The sequence below is a fragment of the Nicotiana tomentosiformis genome, chromosome 5 (assembly GCF_000390325.3).
Source record: "Nicotiana tomentosiformis chromosome 5, ASM39032v3, whole genome shotgun sequence".
NCBI lineage: Eukaryota > Viridiplantae > Streptophyta > Magnoliopsida > Solanales > Solanaceae > Nicotiana > Nicotiana tomentosiformis.
In genome coordinates, this window is record NC_090816.1 from 13,427,615 (window position 1) to 13,453,585 (window position 25,971).

A 25,971-nucleotide genomic window follows, 5' to 3' on the forward strand; every position below is an offset into this window, starting at 1 on the left:
TTTTGGGGTTTAATTCATCCAAAATTGCCGTAACATGCCACCTAACTATCAAGACCAAATAGTCACAATTACTTCAAGGCCTTGCTGCCACGTTGGTTGATTTCAATCTTATCCAAATATCTCTAATCACTTGATTAACTTGTTAATATCTCATTAACCAATAATTATCCGCTTATTCACATAACTAAGAATTATCTTAAATTACTTAAAATATTGTTCATTTTTAGCACACCTTGTACATATCACTATCATGGTCATGTGGTACCTTGTATGGCACTAGTCCATAAATACCGGGTATTTTAGCTCGGGCCGCATTTTATCCCAAAATGTCAAACTTCGACAAAATTCATTTCCTTCGATTTGCTTACCCTCCCACCTTCACGAATTTACTCATCACTTGTTTGAAACATCATAATGCTTATAATATCCAAACTAATCTCATTTTCAAACTTACGTCGATTAACTTACGACGAAACTTTATCATACGAAAATGCAGGATGCAACATCTCATTTTTCGAGCTTCCATCAATTTACTTATGGCGTACTTCCATGTACGAAAATATGGGATATAACAGTTTTAGTGAGGGCTTCTTCCCATAAAATTTCTCATATGCAGACTTGTTTTCTAGTACAGAACTTGGCATTCTATTAATCAGATAGGCTGTAGCTAATACACAATATCCCCAAAACTTTATAGATATGTGTCCCTAAAATCTAATTGCTCGTGTAACTTCTAAGATATGTCTGTGCTTTCTTTCAGCCACATCTTTCTGTTGTGGTGTGTAAGTACAGGTTGTCTGATGGATTATCCCAAGATTATTATTGTTGCGGGTTGTATTGACAAACTCAGTGCCATTGTCAGTTCTGATGACTTAAATTATTTTGTTAAATTGAGTCCCTACAAGCATTATGAACTGTTGAAGAATAATGCAAACATCAGACTTAAGTTTGAGCAAAAACAACCATGTTGTTCTGAAAAAGTCATCCACCACTGTTAAGAAATACTTGTTACCATCAAACGTAGCTACTTTATATGGTCCCCAAAGATCTACATGAACCAAATCGAATGAAGCAGTAGTTTTAATGCAACTAATAGGGAAATGTTGCCTTGTTTGCTTTGCACATGGGCATACGACACACTTATTCACTTTTTTTGCTATAAGCTCTAGTTTTATAGGTAGTAACTTCCTAAGTACATTTGTTGATATATGTAACTTCACTTATGTTTCCTGCTGCTTGACTTCTTAGTATGTACAGACCATCATCTTCCTTACCAAGCATTTTCACCTTCCCAGTGAAGAGCTCCTGAAAAATACAAAAATCAGGGAAGAAGGCTACTAAGCATCTCAACTCTTTTGTCAGTTTAGAAACTGAGAGTAGATTGAATTTGAATTGAGGAATGTAAAACATATTAGTTATTGTATTTCTACTTGCTAAGGTACTAGCTCCCGCGTGTGTAACATGTGTCACATCTCCATTAGGCATAAACACTTTTTTTCGATACTGAGTTTGAACTATAGTAGACTTGTCCAACAAGTCCATGTATGCTACCATATGGTTGGTAGCTCTAGTGTCTATTATCCAGTCTTAAAATACTTAGATGTACATACTACATTAGCATTAGAAGTTGGCCCAGCATTGTTGTTTAGCATATGGAGGATCTGCTCATACTACTATTTAGTAAAGGTGCAACTGGTCAGCTGACCTTGCAGGTTAAGTTGATTACTCATGTTCTGTCCCATTGATTGGTTTGCAGTATCTATTGATCCAGTGAACTGGCCAAATATATTTCCTACAGTCTGATTATTCTACAAATTGTCTTCATTTAGAACATTATAGGCAGTTGCATTATTAAACCTTGTATTTCCTGTGTATTGATTGTTTTGAGCTACAGATTCAGTCGGTGTGTTATGAGCAGTATAGTTCCCAACTCCCCCTTTCTTCCGGAGTTTAAAGTGTGTGGGATCATATTTTTATAACACTTTTCTTTGTTATGACCTCTGAGTTTGCAAAACTCACATTGAACATTGTAGTTCTTCTTTACTTTCTGATTAAACCTTTGATTTCCACATGTTCTTGAGTACATAGCCACATCATATTGTCCAGCAACATTAGTTGGATTTGCACCTAATAATCCTGCTGAAGTTGCTACTGTTTTTTGGCTTTCATCACTTATGATCATTGCATATGCCTGATTGACAGCAGGCATGGGACTCATTAATAGAATCAGGCTTCTTGCTTGACTGTATGAGTCATTTAACCCCATCAAGAACTGAAACAGTTTCAATTTCTGCAAATGCACTATGAATTCTTTTGATTTTTCACAATCACATCGAGGGGATGGAACCAATGCTTCAAATTCTTCCCACAAATCCTTCTATTTTGAAAATTAAACAGACAAATAGGCAATTCCTTTACTTAAGGTTGCAATTTCTTTATGCAAATTAAAGGATCTTGCATCATCTACTTTGTTAAACCTTTCATACAAATCATTCCAAACAGCTCGAGCACTTGAAGCATATATAATACCACCTAATAATCCACTAGCTACAAAATTCATGATCCAAGAAAGGACTATTGCATTAACTCTTTCCCAATGATTCCATATTATTTCTGGAAATTTTTCTTTAGTGCAAGAACCATCTACCAACCTCAATTTGTTCCTTCCCAATAGAGCTACTCGCATAGATTGATAGAGTAGTTTACAATACCCGTCAATTGGAATGATATGATTTGAATTCTACTGACATCTGAAGGAGACAGAAATGACGGATGATTGTAATCTATTCCAAGTGCTTGATTCACTCCCGTTGTAGGAGTTGGAGCTAGTGCATGAGTATGGTGCTCAGTTGTATGATTCAGCAGATCTTCGATCGCCATTGTCAACCAAGAATTCAAGAACACTAACAGTAATTTGCAAGTAGATTCTGTGGGATTAAGATCGAACCACAAGCTAGAGATTACTAGCTATGCTCTGATACCATGAAATTGTATTAAGAAGAAGAAGAACATAAAGGTACAGACCCAGTAGAGAAGAAGAGAAAGAAGACGAAAGAGAGAAGAAGATGATGAAAAATGCGAAATGTTATTCTTGCATTATATGTGAAGTGCACATACATATGTGTATATATATATATATTAACACTTGTCTAACTAACTTAACCACCTACTTAATTCTAATTGGTTGAGTATAGTAAAATGACTAATCTAGTCTCTAATGAGTTTATGTAACACCTTTCTCAATAAAGAAAAGAGGATGCATTTTTGGTATTGGGAATTCCCGGCAATTGTAAGGCCGTAAGGTACAATCTTGTTTTCTTTGTGTTGTGTTTGAATCAACTGCTAAATTTTCAAAGTATCATCCGATTCTGATCTATAAATTGTGAACTCCATTTGGTTTGTATTTTAATAGTTTCAAGAATGATAACAGTGTTACGTTTTATTTTCTGTAAAAGTTGCAATCATTATTAAAGTTGAAAATATGTGTCTACTCCTTCTACAACTAAAGTATTAGACTTTTATTACAACTGAAAAATTGAATATTCTAATAAATCAAATATTGGACTCTTTCTACATCTAAACAACTAATTATTCTAAAAAATATTATTGCAGTAACATATTCAATCTTTTTTTTGAGAAATAATCTTCTTTTTTTTAACTTTTTTTGTTTTGCTGGTTTAGGACCTTTACAAGGATGAGGGAGATGTTGACCTTTTCTCTTCATAATTTTTGCTGACTTTTCTCCTTTCTTTTTTCGTTAAGCATAAAACATAACAAAGTTTTCTTCTTTCTATAAACCATCTCTACTGCTGCGGCGATAATGCTACCACTGACTCCAACAATAAGTCACTCTCACTCTATTTAAATTTTTTAGCTGGATATATAAAAATTAGCTTGAACTTTGAAGTTTAATTATTTTTTTTCCTCTTTTTTTTACAACAATTTCAAGTTTCTTGCCCTATTCAACTTTGCACTATTTTAAGGGTTGAGTGTAGCTTGTCGAGGACAATTATAAATTAATGATATATTTTTTATGATAATAGTAATATTATTGAAAGTTTTATGCGTTGCTCCAAGAAGTCATAGTTCTTAAATTTTTCGTTCAATGTTTGTCTAGTACAAATAGCGAGTTGCTTTTTCATAAGGTCATTGAACTAATGAAAATTGGTTAGGAAAGTCACTTTTCTTTTATTTTGTAATTGAAAGGTCACTCAATTTTACCCCTGAAATGTCACTCTATACTTGTAGAGGATTTTTTACGGTTTTATTTTCAACCCAACTATTTTTCCATGATCCGACTCGTTAGACCTGTATGGATACCTTATTTGGCTGTGTAAATAGCGCGAACTGAAACTCAAAATAGATCAAACCGACCAAATGAATACCCCATTTAGGTGTCTGACAGTTTTGTTGCTCTATCTTATTTGTAATCATTCAGAATTTAGCACTTCAGGGTTTACAATCTTTGTTTTATGTCTTTCGCATTGTTTTAATTCAAATTAATTCCCATAAGATGGCTGTCACCTTCATAAATTTGATAAACATTTAATTTCCTACTAAGGCGATATTTATTAGCTTGGATAACGATAGAGTATTTATTGGTAAGGTATTGTAACTTCTAATCTTATTTCTAGGATCATATTGGTTTTAATCATGAGACAAAATTCTCTTTTACATGCACCTCATATAAAAATGGTTTTGCCAAAACTAAAAATCTCTATATTCTCGAGATTTTTTTCGTTACTCACTGGTTAAGTGGGGCATGTATTATATCTATGCTTCACTTTGAGGGAAAGTGTTTCTACGAGTTATGCGTTGTAATTACCTAAACAACAATAATAACAACAACAACAACAACAACAACAACAAACTCAGTATAATCCCACAAATGGGGTATTGTAATTACCTGAAATTAAGGTATTTCTGCATATTAAAAATTTGACAAGTTCACCATCATCACTATACTGTAATTAGAGAGCATTTCTTCCGAACCAAATTTCGTTGGCATTCATTTCATCTCGTGTATTCACGAGATCGCAAGGAAATGGTATGAATTTTGAAATCAAGTTAGTGAATCCTCATAGAACATCTCTGAAATCATGTTCCTCTCGTTCCTTTTTGTTACTACTAGAATGAGTAATGATGTTTGTTTTCTGTCTACAGCAACTTTTGAAAAAAGTAATGATATGTGGGTTGTATTTGGTGCACATTAATGACTCTATAATTCGGATGTTGTTTATCATTGGTGAACTGTTGTTCCAAAAAAAAATGGTAGCTAGGTACAGCTAGGCCGGGAACATCCAACCATCGTACTATAAAAATTGGATAGGTTCGATCTATAGTCGTTATGGCCTCCTAAAACGATCTACTAAATTCATCGAGTTGTTCCAAAGGATCAAAACAGAAACACAAAAAAACTATAAGGGCCGAAGGGGAAGAGGTGTGGACTGTGGAGTTGAAAAGTAAAGAGAACAATATGTACTCTTCGTTTTCTGTAATCTTGAGAAGTGGAATCACAACACAAATACTTTGAGAATAATTCATTAAATCTTCTGTTGAGAATATTGAAAGTCCCTTGTTGGGGACTGAACTCATCCTTCTCCATTCATTATATATATATATATATATATATATATATATATATATATATATATATATAAGTGTGTGAATAGCTATGAATTCATACAAACATATCAAGATGTCTCAGAAAACTGTTCTAGTTGAACAAATAGTATCTCTTAGTGCTAAAAAAATTGAAGGCAGTGATGATCTTTTAACCAAGATTTTACTCCTCCTCCCACCAAAACCGCTCTTCAGGTTCAAGCTTGTCGAATACGGGAATCAAAATGACTGAGATTCCTCCACTGATGAAACTCTCTGAGCTTCAGAGAGAAGGTTCTAGAAGAGAAAGGAATTGGGGAAATGAATCTCACCCTTTTTCCATTTCTGTAAAATGTGTATATATACACGTGCGTAAAGAATAAGGAGAAAATACGGAAGTGCCTAACTACAAAATTACCACTATTACTAATTCCACTACTCTATTAATACTACACAGCTAATACACACATAAATATAATCATTCTCAATACCCCCTTCAAGTCGGAGGTGAGAAGTTCACTGCCAACTTGCTGAGAAGATCTGAATGTTTGACCCCTGTGAGGGCCTTTGTCAAGATGTCAGCCAGTTGAGCGGAGGTGGAAATTTGATGCAGTTCAATTAGTCCCTCATGTATCTTGTCCCGGACAAAGTGGCAATCCACTTCGATATACTTTGTCCTTTCATGGAATACAGAATTTCTTGCAATATGTACAACTGCTTGACTGTCACAGAACACAGTTATGAGATTGGCACACATGACTGTCAATTCTTCGAGCAACCTCTTCACCCATACCAATTCACCAACAACCTTCCTGATTGACCTATATTCTGCTTTTGCAGAAGACAATGAAACTGTAGTTTGTTTCTTTGACTTCCAACTGATAGGGTTGTCCCCAAGTAGCACAATGTACCCACTTACAGACTTTCTTGAATCAGGGAAAGCAGCACAATCTGAGTCACAGTACGCACTGACAGTATAGTTAGGATCATTGGATAGAAAAATTCCCAAAGTAGGATCTTTCTTCAAGTATCTGAGAGCATGTATAACAGCCTTTAGATGGGGTTCTCTTGGTGCCTGCATAAACTGGCTCAAGTGTTGAACACTATAGGCTATGTCCAATCTAGTATTTGTCAGAAAGTTTAGTTTCCCAACTAGTTTTCTGTAATACCCTGGATCAGACAGTAAGTCTCCATCTTCACTCCTCAGTTTGATGGTAGAGTCAAGTGGAGAGCTGACAGGAGAGTATGTCAAGCAATCATACTCCTTTAGTAGATCCATAGTAAACTTTCTCTAGCAATTCAGTACTCCATCTGTCTTGTATAACATCTCTAGCCCCAAGAAGTAATGTAACTTTCCAAAATCCTTTATCTTGAATTGGTTATGTAGGAATGCCTTCAATTCTTTAATTTCCTCCAAATTTGTCCCAGTAATAATCACATCATCTACATATACGGCTACAAAGACTGCTGAAGTCCCCTGTTTCTTGTAGAATAATGAGTAATCACTAGCTGAGTGCTTGAACCCCCTGGAATGCAGGGACTCTGTCAACTTACCATACCATTGCCTGCTAGCATGTTTTAGACCATATAATGACTTCCTAAGCCTGCATACTAGATTTTCATTAGGCACCATCAGTCCTTTTGGAACCTCCATATACACTTCTTCATGTAGATCCACATGAAGAAATGGATTGTTTACATCTAGTTGGTAGAGGTCCCACCCTCTCTTTGCTGCAATGCTGATCAACGTTCTGGTTGTGGTTATCTTTACCGCTGGTGAAAAGGTCTCTGTATAATCAATTCTTACTTCTTGTGTGTATCCTTTCACCACTAGCCTTGCTTTGAATCTTTCCACACTTTCATCAGCCTTGTGTTTGATCTTGTATACCCACTTACAGCCTATAGCTTTCTTACCTACAGGTAGTTCAACTAAATTCCAAGTATTGTTAGCATATAAAGCTTCAAATTCCTGTGTCATTGCCACTTGCCATGCGGGATTCATGGATACCTCCTCATAAGAAGATGGCTTACAATCATGTGAAATGTTTCTAAGCAATTGTTGACTTTCAGAATGTAAGACATTGAGAGAAACATGTTGTTTACTGTTACAAAATGTATTGAATGATGTGGGAGTAGTGTGATATTCAGGTTCTGTGTCATGATGTTGGAGGGTTGGTAAAGAATACACATAATCTTTGAGGTGTGCAGGAATTGTATGTGTTATGCCTGATCTTCTAGGTTGTGAGGGATTTGTTTGTAAGGGATTTGGTTGAGAATTATTAGTCTCAATGCCTTGAGACTCAACATGATGCATCTGTGTGGGTGGTTGAAAAACAGGGTTATTTTCTAGAGATATGCATATCATGGTTAGATGTTGTTGGATTAGGTGAAGAAAGAGGTGCAGCATTGTCTGATACATGGCTGTTGGTGACAGAAATTGATGCATCCTTATCATACAGATTATAACTATTTGGAGTCCCAAAAGTAGAATGAGTACAAGGTGGATTAGAGTTCATCAGATGTAATACATAAGGAAAGCTAGAATTTTCAGGTGAAACTGCAAAAGAAAAAATATTTTCATGGAACACTACATCTCTAGATATATGTATTCTCTTTGTGGCCAGATCTAGGACCTTGTAACCCTTTGTACCAAAAGGATAACCTATAAATACATGAGGTGTGGCTCTTGGTTCAAACTTATCTCTGTGAGGTTTTAGTACATAAGGATAGCATAGGCATCCAAAGCTTTTGAGCTGTGAGTATTTGGGCCTTTTGTTATACAGGAGTTCAAAAGGACTTTTGTTATTCAGAATAGTTGATGGAAGCCTATTTATTAGATAGGTGGTTGTTAGAATACACTCCCCCCCAGTACCTTATAGGCAGTTTGGACTGGTAAAGTAGGACCCTTGTTGTCTCAAGCATGTATTTGTATTTTCTTTCCACCACACCATTTTGTTGTGGTGTGTATGGACAAGTTTTCTGAAGTACTATGCCCTTTTCTTGGAAATATGTCATGGTTTCATTGTTGACTAATTCAATACCATTATCAGATCTAATGGTTTTAACTGAGGTGCCAAACTGGTTTTCAATTATGGATAGAAATCCTTTAATAACATGAAAAGTGTTGCTTTTACAGCTTAAGAGGTGAGTCCAGGTTGACCTGCTAAAATCATCAACCATGGTAAGGAAATATTTGTATTTATCATGTGTGGATATATGGTAGGGGGCCCATAAGTCTACATAGCATAGTTCAAATATTTTGGTGGATGAAGTGGTTCTTTCACGGAATGGCAACCTTGTCTGTCTCGCCATAGGGCAGATTGAACAAATGAAGGGTTGTTTGGGAGCAAAATTGACTGGTATAGTAGATATTTCCTCATTTTTACAAAGGGTACATGGCCTAGCCTACTGCGCCATAAGTAGTCAACATTATTTTCAGAAGATGTAGAGCATACAAGAGAAGAACTCACACTAAAAGGATCAGTTTTATTGCATGAATGGATAGTATTTACATTGTTCAATGGATAGGATGACTCATTTACAATTGACAATGAATGAAATGGACGAGTCTAATTCTTTTTCTTACTAACATTGTTGTTAGGAATGGAAAAGCATGAATGAGGTAAACTGGAAATTGAAGTAGAAGATGTACTAGAATCTGGACAACTATGACACTTCGAACAGAGAAAATACAGTCCACTTCTTGCCTTACCAATCTCCAGAGGCCTCTTCATTGAAGGGGGCTGCATCAGACAAAGGTATTTGTTGAAGTTAACCATGCAATCAAGGTGCATTGTTAATGAGTGGATTGAAATGAGATTGTATTTAAAACTAGGTATATACATGACTCTGACTAAAGTTAGTTTAGTACTAAGGGGAGCATCACCAATTTCTGTCACTTTTACCTTATATCCATTAGGTAAGGTCACAAGAAAAGGATAAGGTAGGGTTCTAATATTAGTGAGGAAAGACTTTCTATATGTCATATAGTTTGAAGCTCCACTGTCTAAAATCCATAAGTTAGCAATTGAATTTGAACATTTACATGTAGTTGTTTCAGCTATCTCTTTATAAGTACAGCAAGCTAGAATACCTGCAAAGTTCACAGCTCCACTGGTGATTATGTTTGGATTTTCCCCTACAGTATTGACTTTGAAGTTCTCCAACAAATTCAGCAGTTGGTTGTATTGTTCCCTCGTCAGGTTCTAAAGGTTTTGGTTGTGATTCCTGTTGTCAGCATCTTCACCATTACAAGTTTGGATTTCTTCACACTGACCATGAACATTTGCAGCAGATTCTGTATTTTTACCTTTTGTAAACTTGAAGTCTTGTGAAAATCCATGTATCCTATAGCACTTCTTCCTGGTATGCCCCGGCTTTTTGCAGTAGTCATAGTATAATTTAGACATATTAGGAGAAAAATTAGGTTTGTACGAGTTATGTCCTGTAGTATTAGCTTGTGGAGTGTAATTGGTTCTGAATCTGATGTTTCCTTGTCCATTTACATTCAAAGAGGTGGATTATATGGCTAGGCGACCACTTGGTTTAATTTCTCTCTGTTTTTCCTCCTGAATAAGGATAGAAAAGGCATGTGCAATACTAGGTGGGGGATTCATCATTAGAATACTTCCCCTAACAACTGTGTAGACTTCATTAAGTCCCATTAGAAATTGAATTAATCTTCGATCTTGCTCTGCTTTGTACATGTTTGTTTTGGCACCACAGGTGCACTGACAACCACATTGGGCATGTGCATTTAAGGTATTGAGTTCCTCCCAGAGTTTTTTCATCTTCGTGTAATATCCGGTTATATCTAGGGTTCCTTGATTTAGGTCATTGATTTTCTTTTGCAATTGGTAAAGTTTTTGCTCCATTTGTTTGGTCATACCTGTACTCAAGCTCTTGCCATAGCTCTTTTGCATCATTCACGTATTGTAATCCATCAGCTAAATCCTTTGAGAGTGAATTCAGAATCCACGAAGTCACCATATCATCACATCGTGCTCGTTGATTGTAGGTCGCTTCTCCAGCATTAGGCTTTTTGCACTTTCCTGTGATGAATCCAACTTTGTTCTTCATAGAGAGAGCTCTGAGAACGCCTCTTCTCCAAGATTTATAGCCGGTTCCATCAAATACCTACTAGCACAGTCCCAACACTTTCCGATGGGTGCATGTATAGCGGGTTGGTCGAATCCAAAATTGTGGTAGTATCATTGGTATCTTTGTCTCCAGCCATGAATTGATGTAGAAAATGTTAGGAATTTGAGTCGATTGAGGGTTGAAAGTGTATGAACCAGTGATTTCTAGGAGAAATTACGAATTGAAAAATTTCCGATTTGCGATTTCAAATCGGGTGAACACGACGAAGAAGAAATTGAAACACAGACTAGACGTAGATCGGAGGTTGCAAACCTTGCTCTGATACCATGTCGAAGACGGGAATCAAAATGACTGAGATTCCTCCATTGATGAAACTCTCTGCGCTTCAGAGAGAAGGTTCTAGAAGAGAGAGAGGAATTGGGAAAATGAATCTTATCCTTTTTCCATTTCTGTAAAATATGTATATATACACGTGGGTAAAGAATAAGAAGAAAATGGTGAAGTGCCTAATTACAAAATTACCGCTATTAGTAACTCCGCTCCTCTATTAGTACTACACAGCTAATACACATATAAATATAATCATTCTTTTCTAAACGGTGGTTGTTTCTCATCTCTGATCCCCGTTTTCTTCTCTTTGGAGGCCTAAATCTTCCCAAAGCACACTCATTCTGCAGTCGTTACAAAGTCTCCATGAGTCTTGTTACATTCCTGATAAAGCAAATTCTAAGGCTTCTCTTAGATTCTTGGATTTTATCAAAGTCGATCCCCATGATGTTGTTCGAGTTTTGAATTCCTGTGGTGGTTTAAATTCTTTGTAGCAGGTGCTACTACGAGTACGTTGTTTGTAACCCAACTACAAAGCAGTTCACTACTCTTAATTCCAAGCCCAACTATGGATTCACTAGAAATGAGTTTGGCCTTTGACCATTCACTATCACATCATTACAAAGTTAGTAATGTCGCCTTTCACATAGAAAGAATTGGGCTCTATCTCCATATTGAGATATACTCTTCAGATACTAACTCTTGGAGGCGATCTCGAGCTCGATTTCCAAAACCATTTGAACCGTATTTCCCATTTGAAATGAGAGTTTTCTTCAGTGGAGCTATATTTTGGATGTTTAGGCAGTTAAATAGATTTGAAAAGGGAGTTTTCTTCAGGAGGTCCTGCCCGTTGTCCTACTTATATAGATGACTTTGTTTTGTAAAGAGTGATATGTATGAATGTTTAATCTGCTTATTTCATAAAACGGTACAGATCCAATTTTCTTTGAAGGTGATTTTTATCAGATTGTATAATGGTTGAGTATTCGTTGGTAAGGTGTTACAGTTTTATTTCTCGGATCATATTGGTACTTTTCATTAGCCAACATGCTCTTTTACGCCCCAAAATATTGGTGTGGCCGAAAGGAAAAATCACCTCATTCTCGAACAATGTACCTATTTTTATACTTCAAAACTCCTTTAGTATACATTTCTGCCTTAGCACTTTGACCTAGTGAGTGTTTTATACCTATCTCATAGCTCAAGTTGCTACTTAACCTAAATGTTGTCTGGCTTCATCTTAAAACAAGCAATAATATTCTCAGTTTTATGTATCATACTCTAAGAATGAAAAGAATGAACGAAATCTTCTCCAGTATTATACTAATGAATTATGAAGCTCCATCTCTTAAAAGGTTTTAACCTATTGATTGATTAGGCCTTCAAGACGTATTTGCTATATAATGACAAAGCTGGATCTATCTATGAACACCTGGCTATGTATTTGACTTTTTCCTGTTTTCGTTATTTCCATTCTCCCACTGTTAAACAGGATCTGTTGAAGTATGATCTACATATATATATATATAAACTAGGAAAAACATGAAAGTGAGAATCCAACAAAGTACTTGCTTATGTTTATGTTAACCTCTTGTTAACATTCAAGTGTTTATTTGGAAAAGTTCTTTACAAAATTCTTTACATTGTAGCTCATCAGTGAGCAGAATTTGCCTTTGATTCTTTATATTTTCAATCAGTTGTTTCATTTACAAAGCATGTATCTAGGAGACTAATCTGTCGACTAACACTAAAAGTTGTATGTACATGTGGTAGAGATTCCTTTCTTATAAAGAAGCTTAAGAATATAGCTGAAAGTCCTGTATCAATGTTTCCCTGACTTCCATTCTTTGATAGCAGAGAGAAGTGTGTAATTTGCCAGCAGTTGTTTATGTGGTAATGGTGAATTCGTCACTGGTGAATGATCGTTGTCCTTTAGCCATGACTCTATTGCCTTCCGGTCATAAGTGTATCCATCAGCCGCAACACAAGGGTCATGCATCACTTCCTGTAGCAGAGTTTCCCTTTAGTAAATGAAGCAAAGAGCAGGTACTGACTTTGTAATATGCATTATAGATATAGCCTAATGTAAATTAGACCTGCTTTATATTTTTTCTCGGCTGCATATTTACTGTCAAAAATCAGACCGAAATATTACTAACAAATATAAGTGTACCTTGAGTATGGGGCATTTGAAGTGGCTAGGAGATGGAGATAGGATATATATCAAATCTCGAGCTCTATCAGCGACTTCTTTCAATCTCTCTAAAGCAGGGAGAACTTCATCTTTCAAGTCAGGTCTGTCTCTACGTCGAAGCTCAGTGCATTTTATAGCAAGCACAGCCAATTCCTTTGTCTCTTCAATAGGCCATTCACCGGCTTCTTGATCCAGCAACTCCACTAAGTTATTGTCTTCGATTGCCATTTCTACCATATGGGCTAAAGCTATGGCACGTTTCGCAGTAAGCAACTGCAGAATGACCATTCCAAAAGCATAAACATCAGATTTTGTAGAGACTAATCCTGTCCTTTGATACTCAGGATCTATATAGCAAAGTGTGCCAACTGGACTCGTGTCTTTGTATGCCGTCATTGCTGAGGAAGAGTCTGAGTGAACCATTGTTGAAAGTCCAACATCTCCTATTTTGCTCACCAAGTTATGATCAAGCAGTATGTTAGCTGGCTTTAAATCACGGTGTATGATCGGTTTTGGCTTCGTGTAATGAAGGAAAACAAGAGCAGAAGCAACTTCCCAAGCTATCCGAACCCTGTCAAACCATGCAAGTGGCGGTGTTTTGTTTTTCCTTATCAACCTATCCTCCAAACTTCCATTCTCCATGTACTCGTATACTAGGCAACCGCGTTCAGGGCATGCGCCAAGTAGAATTAACAAGTGAGGGTGATGAATTGTGCTCAATATTTCAAGCTGTAAAATAATTCAAAAAAATGTAGTTAGTTGTATTCAAAGCCTGATTTGAGTAGTGGCAGAGGCAAAACCAGGATTTGATATTTATGGGTTCAGGATTCTGGACCTTTTAAATGACTGTGTTCTAAACTAATAAAAGTGGATTTCTTAAGATAAATATAGAGTTTGGATCAAAGTTACTGGGTTCGGCCGAACTCATACTTTGGTTCAGGGTTTGGGGTGAAACTAGTACACTTTATTCAAAACTCCTTTATGCATTCTTGTTTACTTATTTCTCAGTTTAGATATTTCTCATACCTCTTGTTGAAATTGCTTAGTTCTATGAGCCTCGGTGGAATGAAGAACTTTCACTGCTGCAGTTGTATGATGCAAATAGCACTTGTAAACCATTCCATATGATCCCATTCCTATCTTAAGATCCTCAGAGAAAGATGCGCTAGCCGTCATGATCTCTTCCCACGTGAATTTCTGGTAGTGATGGAGAGGTAGTATTAATGATTTCTCAAGCTTTTCTTTAGCTCTAGCCTCCCGGTTTGCAATGCTTTCTGCTGCTCTTCTTTTCTCAACTTCTCTTTCAGCACATTCCATTGCATAGTCAGCTTCCTTCTTTGCTGCTTCACATTTTAACTTCTCTTGTTCTGCAAATTCTTTGGCTTCCTCCTCCTTAAGGTTTATCTCCATCAGCTTATTCGCTTCATCCACTCGAAGCTTCTGAAATTCATTCAGCTGACAAAAAACAGAACCAATGAGAATAGGCATTCATATAAGTTAGCAGTGTAGTCCACAAGTGGGGTATGAGAAGGGTAGTGGTTCCGATATTTGCCACAAATTCAGTTTGAAATTAAAATTACCTTCCGAGAAGCATCTATTGCCTCAGTTTGAGCTATTGCATACATTCCTTGAATATGTTTGAGCTCAATTCTCAGTTTTTCTAGGTCATAATTGATGTTAACCTGCATATATGTAAGAACTTTAGTGTTGAAATTCATAAAAAGAACTAGGTCATTTTTAGGTAACTGCTACCACATAATATGACTATGCATAAAACTGCTAAACCAAGACATCCTAAGATACACTAATCCTTAAGAAAGTTGCTGGAGGCAATAGGAAGCTCCTCATATAAGCAAAGTGAATGTATATTACTGCATGTTAAATGAAAGAAGGCATAATTGGGCAGCCTGGTGCACAAGACATCCCGCGTTCGCGCAGTGTCCGGGAAAGGGCCGCACACCAAAGGGTGAGATGTAGACAGCCTACCTAATGCAAGCATTAATGGCTGCTTCCACAGCTTGAATCCGTGACCCATAGGTCACACGGAGACAACTTTACAGTTACTCCAAGGCTTCCCTTCAAAGAAAGTATAATTGAAAGAAGAATATGATCACCTGACTTCCAGATGAAGAATCTGTTGGAGCATCTGAGTTGGAAGACTGACTTGTAGACCATTGTTGATTGTCTAATTTTGCTTTCTTGAAACTTGAATTAAGACTATTTGGATCAGTAATTCCTGAGCTACTGAAATAGCAACTTTTGTCATCCTCAGCTTCTCCGGTAGCAATAGTCATAGCTCTAGGATGGATGACTTCATTCAGATTTGCTCTTTTAGTATTGTTTTTAATTGAGAGGGCTTGAAATGCTTCTCCAATGTCGATAGATGAAGTTCTAGATTGGATGGTTTCACCAATATTTGTTCTTTTATGGAGAAGTGTCTGCAGGGCATGGTGTGTTGGGGATTTTGATTGATAGCGTTGCAATTTACGAGTAGGAGAATACAAATGAGAGTATGAAGCAGGTGAAGTTGAGCTGTGATCCGTCCTCTCTGAGAATTAAAGGACAAGATATTAATGTTATGACAATAATTGAATAGGTACAACTTTCTTTTAAGATTCTTGTTTATGACATATACAATTAGACATCTCTATAACAGTCATCTTCTATAACAATATTTCATTATAACGGCCAAGTTTTCTTTGAAACGTACTTTTCATGTTATGTTATGTTATATGTTCTGTATTACAGCATTTTGCTACAGCAGCCAATAATTTTCCGAACAAACTATGCCATTATAGTGAGGTTTGACTGCTTCTGTTTTCCTCAGGATGGACCTATCAAATCATTGAGATTTTCAAATGTCTCCAACTTCTAGCTGGTATTAAGTATCTTCTATTGGTTCTCACTTCATCACTTGTTCACATTGTTTTAATGTAGTTTGTTGTAGCCTTCATTAATTCATATGAAAGTGAACACATATATGAATAAGAAATTTGTACCTCCTTGTGAGCTAAAACTTTGGCCTGTAGAATTGTTGGAAGAACTACTTGTATCACTGCTATCATCTATAACAGCTCCATTGTTTTCATAACTCGATGGACGCACTGACGACAGTTTTCCCTTCGACACAGCATAAACTGTGCAAAAGGTTGGAGCAGTTTCTGAGATACTTGCAGATAAGTTTCTTCCCCTGTGCATCAATTAGAAGTTATCGCATCGTCATGAGTTTATACCGTGCTAATTGCAACAAGAAAATGTCGCGATATCTGAATGGATATACAACTAAAAATCTTCAGTTAAGACATAGCACTCTCTAAACTTCTGAATTTTGAATTTTTATGTCTTACCAGCCACTTATTCTTTTGAATTTTGAAGAGCAAATATAATTGGTACCTTGAAAATAGGCCAGGGGTTGAGGTTCCAATGACAAGCTTGTTGATAGAACATTTAGATACCACCCCTGCTATTGCATTTACAACATCATTTGATTCAATTTGAACAACTCCTACTTGCACCTGCATTTAGTTAAACAATGAGCATTTTTTACCATACTGTAGTTCCTTAAGGTTTTTCAAGCGTAGGATATAAGTCGAACCTTTCTCCTAATAAACATCGTCTTGTAAGGAAGAAGCTTTTCACTTGCTTGCAACTCGACTTCCTTCCTGAAGGCATCTGCTACATCCTCTCTTACTTGTGCAATAGGAATCAAGTTTCCCACTAGAAAAAAAGAAAATGTGACAACTTGCATGTTTAGACTCTAATTACAACGCATGTAACAAAATGTACCATGCTCTAATGCTTCCATTAGGTCAATTGTGTTATATAAAATTACACACCGTATAGGAGACAAAGCTAGGGTGGTGAAAGGGATGTTCATCTGAACCCCCTTCAACGGAAAATTACAACTATATATATAAGGTCAAAAATATTTTACATGTATATATAATAGAGTGTGAATCCCCTTGGCTTCTTCGAGTGTTCACTTCTTTATATTTTGAATCCTCTTGGTGAAAATCGTAGCTCTGCCACTATATAGGACAACCAAAGGGGTCTGTAGAGGTTTCTTTTTTAGACACTCCATCCATTGCTTTAAGGTTTCAGTTGGATGCTCAAATTCTTTCACATGGTATCAGAGCCAACTTTTACATCATCCTTGTAGTTGTAAAACCATATTAGAGTCCACACGTCAAAATCAGGTTATGCTTGTGGAAGGGTGTTGAACTATAAGGTTTTATATTAAGTATACAAGGATATCAGAAGGAATTTATACAAAGATTGCCACAACGCCATTGCTTTAAGGTCTTAGATTGAATGCTCAGGTTCTTTCAACGTAAGATGTTCTATCATATATTCTTTAACTAATTCCATGACTTGAGCAATTGTAGGCTTGTTTCAAAAAATTCAACTTCTTGATTGAAGAACAGACCAAAAAAGAGACATAAACTTACTAGGAGTTGGAACTGCAGTGATCTCCGGACGGACATGTAGTAACATGAAGCGTGTCTCTCCCTCTGGAACAAATTTGTCCAATGCCCATTTCACCACATATTTGCTATTCTTGTTCCCACTGATTGCTATAGCAACAACTGAAGATGTTGGAGACTGCACTGTTCCTTGCCCTTCTGTTTTCGATATATCATTCTCCTCCATACTCTGCCACTCCTCTTCAGTAATGAAAGTTCTGCAACAACCACAAAAATGAAAGATTAACTCGTGTATTTAGCAAACACGGATCAAAAATTTGTTCTGTAGGTTTAACTCAACACATTGCTTTCAGATCGAACTATGCATATATATGCAAAAGCATTTAAAATGTATACATATACGATCACGCTCATTCTGAATCTACTGACTCCAGATCCTGAATTTGTCTTCATATGCAGATTATTTACATTCTTGAAAATGCCCAAGAAAACACAAAAAGGAAAGAAAAGAAGACTAACTCTTTCCAACTTAGTGCTCTCTTAATACGTGATGGACTTCTTATGTAGTTAAATGCAGGCATTAGTGATCTACTTTGGACCTCAGATATCTTTCAAAATGAAATTGAGTTCTCTTTATCATACTAAATAAAGAAGCAAACAAGGTTAAATAGGAGTATCACAAAACCTTTGACATGATCAGTGCATTGACTATATCTCCTATCATTTGTTGCTGAATGGAATTAAATTATAATTTTTAATTAAGGATTAGTAAACATGCATTAGCACTAACAAAATTAGAGAATATTAAAATCTAAAAGTAGGAAATCTTGGTATATTCTTGTGATCATTGCATACACAGATAAACTGTTCGGTCAGCTCTCACTAATTCTATTTTTGACTTTATAATCTTCAATTGTTTGTTTAATGAAGTCTATAATCAAGAAACTGATTGGTCCAGTGCTTATCTTCAATGCATCTTAATTATAAATTAGTCATTTCATTTGTGATGGATTAAGTTGTACTATAAAAATGTATTATTTAAGCGTTGGACTTTGCAGAACAAAATTAGTTGCAAACACGTCCTATATATGATACATCTGTAGTTCTGTACTAAAGGAATGTTATTTTATATTTATCACATTGTTGGATAGAGGAAGAAAGGTTTTTTTTTCCACTAGGTATTCGGTGTCTAGCGGTGAGCACCCTCCACTTCCAACCAAGAGGTTGTGAGTTCGAGTCAGCCCAAGAGCAAAGTGGGAGTTCTTGACGGGAGGGAGCCGAGGGTCTATCGGAAACAATCTCTCTACATCAGGTAGGGGTAAGGTTTGCGTACAAACTATCCTCCTCAGACCCCATTAGTGGGATTATACTGGGTTGTTATTGTTGTTGTTGTCGATATTCGGTGTTTGGTATTCGGTACTCGCATTGGAATCTCGAATAATTTGAACTCGCACCATGTAAGATCTATTAAAGAAAAAGGTGTTTCGTACCGATATTTTTTTTCTTTCCTAGAACAATAGAGGAAGAAGTAAATATATTATTCCCTCTCTTTTTTGGTGAAAGAAAAATGATCCTGTGAAAGTATAACTAAGTATAGAGTCAACCTCTCAAAGAAAGAAAATTGAAGAGTGAGTTACAACTTTAACTTTTTGTGTATGCTAATATATATTCTCCTTTTCTTTCACTTGTTAAAAGCAAAAGCGACAAGAGTGAGTTGATTTCAACAAGATTTTGAATCTTTCTCTTATGACATAGTTTAACTTATTTACACCAAAAAAATTACATTATCATGTCACTCAAAATATATTTACAAGTAATTCTTCATACAAAGTAGAATTTATAATCTTAAATAAAACAGGTTACATATTACAATAAATAAAAGCGATTTGGTAGGTATAAATATTTGAAGGAGAGTCTTGGCGTAACTGGTAAAGTTGTTGCCATGTGACCAAGAGGTCACGAGTTCGAGCCATGGAAACAACCTCTTGCAGAAATGCAGGGTAAGGCTGCATACAATAGACCCTTGTGGTCCGGCCCTTTTTCGGGCCCGTGCATAGCGAGAGCTTAGTACATTGTGCTGCCCTTTTTTTAACGATGGATATTAGTTAATTTCATCATATAATAGATCATTTCCCGCGAGTTATTCATTTTTTTACTAGATAATATGAGTTGACCAATGTTTGACCCGCTTTAAGTGCATCAGGTATCTAATCTATTTTTTTAGCGGATAATATGGATTAATATTTGCACATTTTATCCATTTTGCCATCTTTAGTTGTGAGGCATGGAGGAACCAATTTAATATTGACCAACATTAATACTAAAATACTCCATGTGGCATGATTATTGTGCAACATTAATATTTAATACTCCATATGGCATGAATATTAAGCAACATTAATATTATATTATTGTGGCATGCTTTTCAGTGGAGGGTTACCTCAAAATACCAATCAGTCATTGTAAAGATCATTGTCTGACCATATAGAATTTGGTGGTGACACAATCTTTTTAAATACATATTGTAGGAATATCCAGTATCTCCTAAGAATTTTTGAAGTTGACTCAAACCAAGTCCAAGTTTTTCTTCCTTTTGGGACTAAATCAATATTTTTTTAATTTCATCAAAAAAATCAAATAAATAATAAACAAAAACTACATGCTCGGCAGCTTTTCTCAAAAGTTAGAACTCAATTATGCAACAACACCACATGAAATTTTGAATAAAGCAATTGATAATTTTAAATTCAAAATTTTAAAATATTGTAAAAGAACAAAAACCTACACCCTCATCTAGTTTCCCAAGTAAATGATGGGATACGCACGGAATATGAGAGCCAAACATCTTATGTTTTGATTTGATTTACAAGGGGAAGCCTAGAAAGGCATCCGAGTGCGCTTCTGGTAGATGAATACTGACTCAGTCCATTTCTGTTGTGGGGAATCTCAGTCGATTGATGTCGGATCGACTCCTAAGGTACTACTCGCCTTGGGAGTGGTTCGGCTATCAAGTTACTTTGTGGGGTAGGAGACCAAACTGGTGACTGTTACGACATAGCTACAAAGTATATGACATCCCCAAGTTGACTAGTGCTAAGCCAAGAGATTTTTCTTTGGATCATTACAGAGGCATGCCTAACTCTTTAGAATTAGAAAATATACAAATGTTGAAAGAGTGAAGTATGGGGATAAAGGCAAGTTGTATATGGAAATGTTGTTTGAAACTTCAAATAATAACAGTATGGACAAAGATAGTGTAAACATTAGAAGAAAGAAAAAACATTGAAGTCTAATCCAGCTATAAACTCATCGTGATATGGACATTCCAAATAGAATCGTGGAAATTGAGTAGGTTTTAGCTGGGAAAGTTTGATCAGATCAATTTGTCGCGTCTAACTTATTATTATGATTTAGACTAAGGTTACATTATTAAATTTGCCTTATGGGACTTCTTTGTTTCTTTTGTGCCTCATAAATTAAAGACCATTCATCTCTCTTTCGGTTATATATAAATGGAGATTATTTTAGAGCTAGATTTAGAATTTAAATCAGTTGATATGAAGTATTATCATATATGCTACCTTTTTTTTTTTTTTACGATATTGGTATCGATTTACTAGAAATATACAATTTTAAATTTTTTTTAGTCGAACTGCGTAACATTCAAAAGAATTCCTAGGCAATGTTCTTGTCTAAACCGGTGTTACACCAATTATTTGTTCTAGTATTGAACCCCAAATCAGAATTCTAATTTGGATCTTGTTGTAGGCTTGCTTTAAATATCTAGTATCAGAAACCCACTAGCCGAATAATTTGCACCGAATATATCCAGTTTTTAAAAAGTATTTAAGATTTTAGCCAGTTTTGGCAAACTTCAGACAGCTCATGCTGTTGTTGTTGCTTCTTCATCGTCTTCTTCATACCTTGAGTCAACTCCAGACCTTCAGTCTGAATTTGAACTACATTCAAACTTTAGAATGTAGATCTAAAGTTAGACTTTCATAGAGGCTCATTTCAGAGCCGACAATCTGAAGTTGATTCTAAGACGGCTAAACTTTAAAAAGTTTGTTAGTTTTTTATTATTTTTTAAAGGATCTTTATACATATAGTGGGTCATATTTATTATTTACTTTTCTAGTCATATACATAGATTATACATGTATAACATATAAATTATGCATATATTATACCTCCAGACCGGCTACTTTTAGTTTAAATGGTTGAGTGGGCGGCTATTTGTATTAATTCTTCATTTTTTAAACAGGGGTCCTAAAAACGGCTATTTGTGCATTTTCCCCTTCAGGACCATAAGAGGCCCAGCAGAAAGAGACCAAGGAAATGGTGGCCCAATATCAAGCCCAAATGGTTTAAGCCTAAAACCGCCCTTTTCAAGTCGCAGTATTATCCAAAATCTAAACTTAGATTCACGATATACTCTCTCTCTCTCTCTCTTTCTTACAATCCCGCTTATATTTCCTCTCTTCAATTTATTCCTCCCTTAATTCGAATTCCAATGGATTCCCAATCCCACCCAGTTGCTCCCTCCGAAGCCCTAGCTCAAGACCCTTCACAAAACCTAAATTCATACGAACAGTACCCTCCTCATTCAGATCCGTACTATCAAAACCCTTCACAAACCCTAGATTCATATCCTCAAGATCCCCCACCAAGTGTTCGTGAAAATGCCCAGATGAACAAGATGAGTTCAGACAATCAGAACTTTCTAGAAAACTCATCTCATGAGAACCAAGCTCATGCAGGTGATAATTCGGTTCAACACCAGCTGTCTTTGGAGCAAAATCAGGTCGACCCGAATTCGAATTCGGATCCTATGTTGCAGAAGCCATTGTTGTCGGAAAATGGGTTGACTAATAACACTCATAGTGGTGCAGAGAGGGACCAATCAGGGGGCGAAGAAGAAACGAGCAGTAGGAGGAGGAGGAGGAGAAGCCGATGGGACCCACCTCCGACTGAGGATGGTACTGAAAATGATGGAAGTGGGACCGGGCGAAAGAGGAAATCAAGGTGGGCAGACGATGAACCGAAGCCGGTGATTCAGTTGCCCGATTTCATGAAAGATTTTGCTGGAGGTATTGAATTTGATCCTGAAGTACAAGCTCTTAATAGTAGATTACTTGAAATTAGTAGGAAATTGCAATCTGGTTTACCTTTAGATGATAGACCTGAAGGCGCTCGTTCGCCTTCCCCTGAACCTATATATGATAATATGGGTGTACGTATAAATACTAGGGAGTATCGTGCCCGAGAGAAATTGAATAGGGAGAGACAAGAGATTATATCGCAGATAATAAAGAAAAATCCTGCCTTTAAGCCACCAGCTGATTATAGGCCTCCTAAGCTTCAGAAGAAGCTTTACATTCCGATGAAGGAGTACCCGGGTTATAATTTTATTGGGCTGATTATTGGGCCGAGAGGGAATACTCAGAAGAGGATGGAGAAGGAGACAGGAGCGAAGATTGTGATTCGAGGGAAAGGGTCGGTTAAAGAGGGGAGGTTACAACAGAAGGGGAATTTGAAGCATGATCCTGCGGAGAATGAGGATTTACACGTGTTAGTGGAAGCTGATACTCAGGAGTCGCTTGAGGCGGCTGCAGCTATGTTGGAGAAGCTTTTGCAACCTGTCGATGAAGTACTTAATGAGCATAAAAGGCAACAGCTCAGGGAACTTGCAGCGTTGAATGGAACGATTAGAGATGAGGAGTTTTGTAGGCTATGTGGTGAACCGGGTCATAGGCAGTATGCTTGTCCTTCTCGCACCACCACGTTTAAGAGTGACGTTCTCTGCAAAATATGTGGTGATGGGGGACATCCCACTATAGATTGTCCAGTGAAAAATACTACTGGAAAGAAAATGGATGATGAGTATCAGAACTTCTTGGCAGAATTGGGAGGGACAGTTCCTGAATCGTCAATTAAGCAGAGCTCGGCGACCCTAGCTCTTGGTCCTGGAAGCACAGGCAGTAATCTTCCTTGGGCCAGCAGTAATAATGCCGGTGGTGGTGGTAACACGTCACACCCTGGATTAGGGTCAAATATAATCAAGCCAAAAGAGTATGATGAGACAAACTTGTATATTGGTTATCTTCCCCCTACTCTGGATGATGATGGTTTGATTAATTTATTCTCTCCCTTTGGTACTATTGTGATGGCTAAAGTTATAAAGGATCGTCTCAGTGGTCTTAGTAAAGGTTATGGTTTTGTTAAGTACGCAGATGTTCAACAAGCTAATAGTGCTATTGCGGGCATGAATGGTCATTGTCTTGAAGGGAGAACTATTGCTGTGAGAGTTGCGGGTCAACCCCCTCAGCCTACTGTACCTCCGGGCCCTCGTGCTCCAGCAATGCCCACATACCCTGTTCCTCATCAGGCTGCCGGACTCTATCCGTCTCAGCAGTATGCGGCTGGTGGTCCCATTGGCACTACTCCCCCTGGTGGCTATGCTGGGAATCCAGTTCCTTGGGGACCACCTGTACCTCCACCATATGCCTCTTACCCGCCTCCTCCTCCTGGCTCAACCATGTATTCTCCTGGTCCAGGTCAATTTGTTCCTCCATATGGTGCACAGTATCCTCCACCAATGCCACCGCCATCTTCTGGTGTCCCTGCTCAAACCGTTTCTTCTGGTGAAAACCAACAAAATTACAGCTCTTCTGGCGAGACACAACAAAGTTATCCTCCCGGAGTGCCATCACATAATAGTGCACCTGTTCAATCTCTTCCCACCTATGCCTATGGCAATTCTGTCACTGCAATGCCACACAATGCCCAACCTGCATACCCAACATCTTCATACAGCTATCCTTCTTATTATGGCATGGCACCACCACCTCCTCCAACTGCGTCACAGTCCAATGTGGATCATTCACAGAGTATGAGCAATGTTCCCTGGGCCTCAAATCCACCAGAACCTGCACCTGCCCCTCCGCCTCCGCCTCCACCATCATCTTCTGAGAAACCTCCCTATGGTACAGATGCAGAATACGAAAAGTTCATGGCAGAGATGAAATGATGATTGCAGTTAACTTTGTATTGGCTTGCAGTACAAGGTATGGAAATGTTTCATTCGCAATGTTTTGTTGTATGTACAGTTTGGTTTTCACTTTTCATAGCTATCTACATGTGTATACACTCGTACCCACACTTACACTGGGACAGCTTGATTTCTTAGCAGCCTATTTGTTGAGGAGAATTAATTATTTTTATCACAGCTGATGATAAATCACCTCTTTTCCACCTTTTAGGAAAAATGGCCCTTGGAGGTGGGCGGTTATTCTTTTATATAAGGCATACACTTTATGCTTTCAGTATCTAACCTCTTCAGCATATTTTGTGACTTCATTTATTAACTCCTCCACTTCCAGAGAGTTTCCCCAGAAAGAAAAAAGTATTGACGAGAAGGAAATAGAAAGTACGAAACCTAATTTTATAGTTGATTAGCCATGTCCATTTCACATTGTTCGTTTCCTTTTTGAGTTGTTGCAAGTGATGCAGATGGGCATATTCTACCTGGACAAGTATCTATTTTCTAGAGTTTGGTCCTTCTGTTCCACTTGTTGGAGTTTGACGTCTTTCGAGATTTCTTTATCTTTTCTTTTTTACCCAAGTTTGAAAAATCCTTATTTTAATTTAGTTTAATGTATTAAAGAAGTGAGTGTATTCTTTGATGATTTGATCTTAACATGTCTCCTCTGTTGATGTTGCCATATTTGACAGGCTGATTTGTTGGAGCACTTCACCTGATTTCTTACCTCTTGCCATGTCTTCTCTTTGGAGTTTCGGACTCACATCTTTAACCTTGCTGTACTATTATGACATTTGCAGAGAGATGAGGAGTTTGGTTCAAGTGTTGGAGCAGAGGTCTTTTGTCGTAGCTGCCTAGCATATCATTTTCAAACTTCTTAATTATTTTGTTGGAATTTCTTGATGACTGACTGACATTTTTGTCTGTTATGTTTTTTCTCGACTTACATATTCACTGCTTATCAATTTTGGTTCTCTGCTAACTGGTTTTCGCTTTTAGCTTTCTCTACTAATTTAACTATGAATATTCAGACAGCAGCCTGATGCTTCCCTCTGCTGTTTCTCTCCAGAAGGTGATGCATCTTCAAAATGTGAAGGTCCTCAGGGTATGTGACTCGATAGTATGACTACTGCATTCGCATGTCTCTGGATTAACTCTTTGTTATTTCATTCTGATATATTTTCCAGATGTCTTGTGACAGGAAGATGGTTGTAGTGGAATGGGCCTTCCTATTCTGCACTGATTTCTTTTATGTACTTGCTTGCCTCATAGATAGTTGTATT

General features: G+C 37.0%; 2 protein-coding genes across 2 annotated transcripts; one reads left to right on the plus strand and one right to left on the minus strand.

Moving 5' to 3' along the window:
- Positions 1-12,850: 12,850 nt before the first annotated feature.
- LOC104101261 (U-box domain-containing protein 35-like) lies at positions 12,851-18,244 on the minus strand. The gene is made up of 10 exons (XM_033657410.2): positions 18,166-18,244; positions 17,671-17,903; positions 16,818-16,939; positions 16,616-16,737; positions 16,222-16,412; positions 15,337-15,770; positions 14,803-14,904; positions 14,249-14,677; positions 13,202-13,951; positions 12,851-13,033 (listed from the first exon to the last, which is right to left on the minus strand). Exons 1-10 carry the CDS (start codon positions 18,225-18,227, stop codon positions 12,851-12,853), a joined length of 2,628 nt encoding a protein of 875 aa, XP_033513301.2. The 5' UTR covers positions 18,228-18,244.
- Positions 18,245-22,045: 3,801 nt separating this feature from the next.
- On the plus strand, positions 22,046-25,670 carry LOC104101263 (splicing factor-like protein 1). The gene is made up of 2 exons (XM_009608713.4): positions 22,046-24,713; positions 25,381-25,670. The coding sequence occupies exon 1, from the start codon at positions 22,160-22,162 to the stop codon at positions 24,674-24,676; it is 2,517 nt and encodes an 838-aa protein (XP_009607008.1). The 5' UTR covers positions 22,046-22,159; the 3' UTR covers positions 24,677-24,713; positions 25,381-25,670.
- Positions 25,671-25,971: the final 301 nt, after the last annotated feature.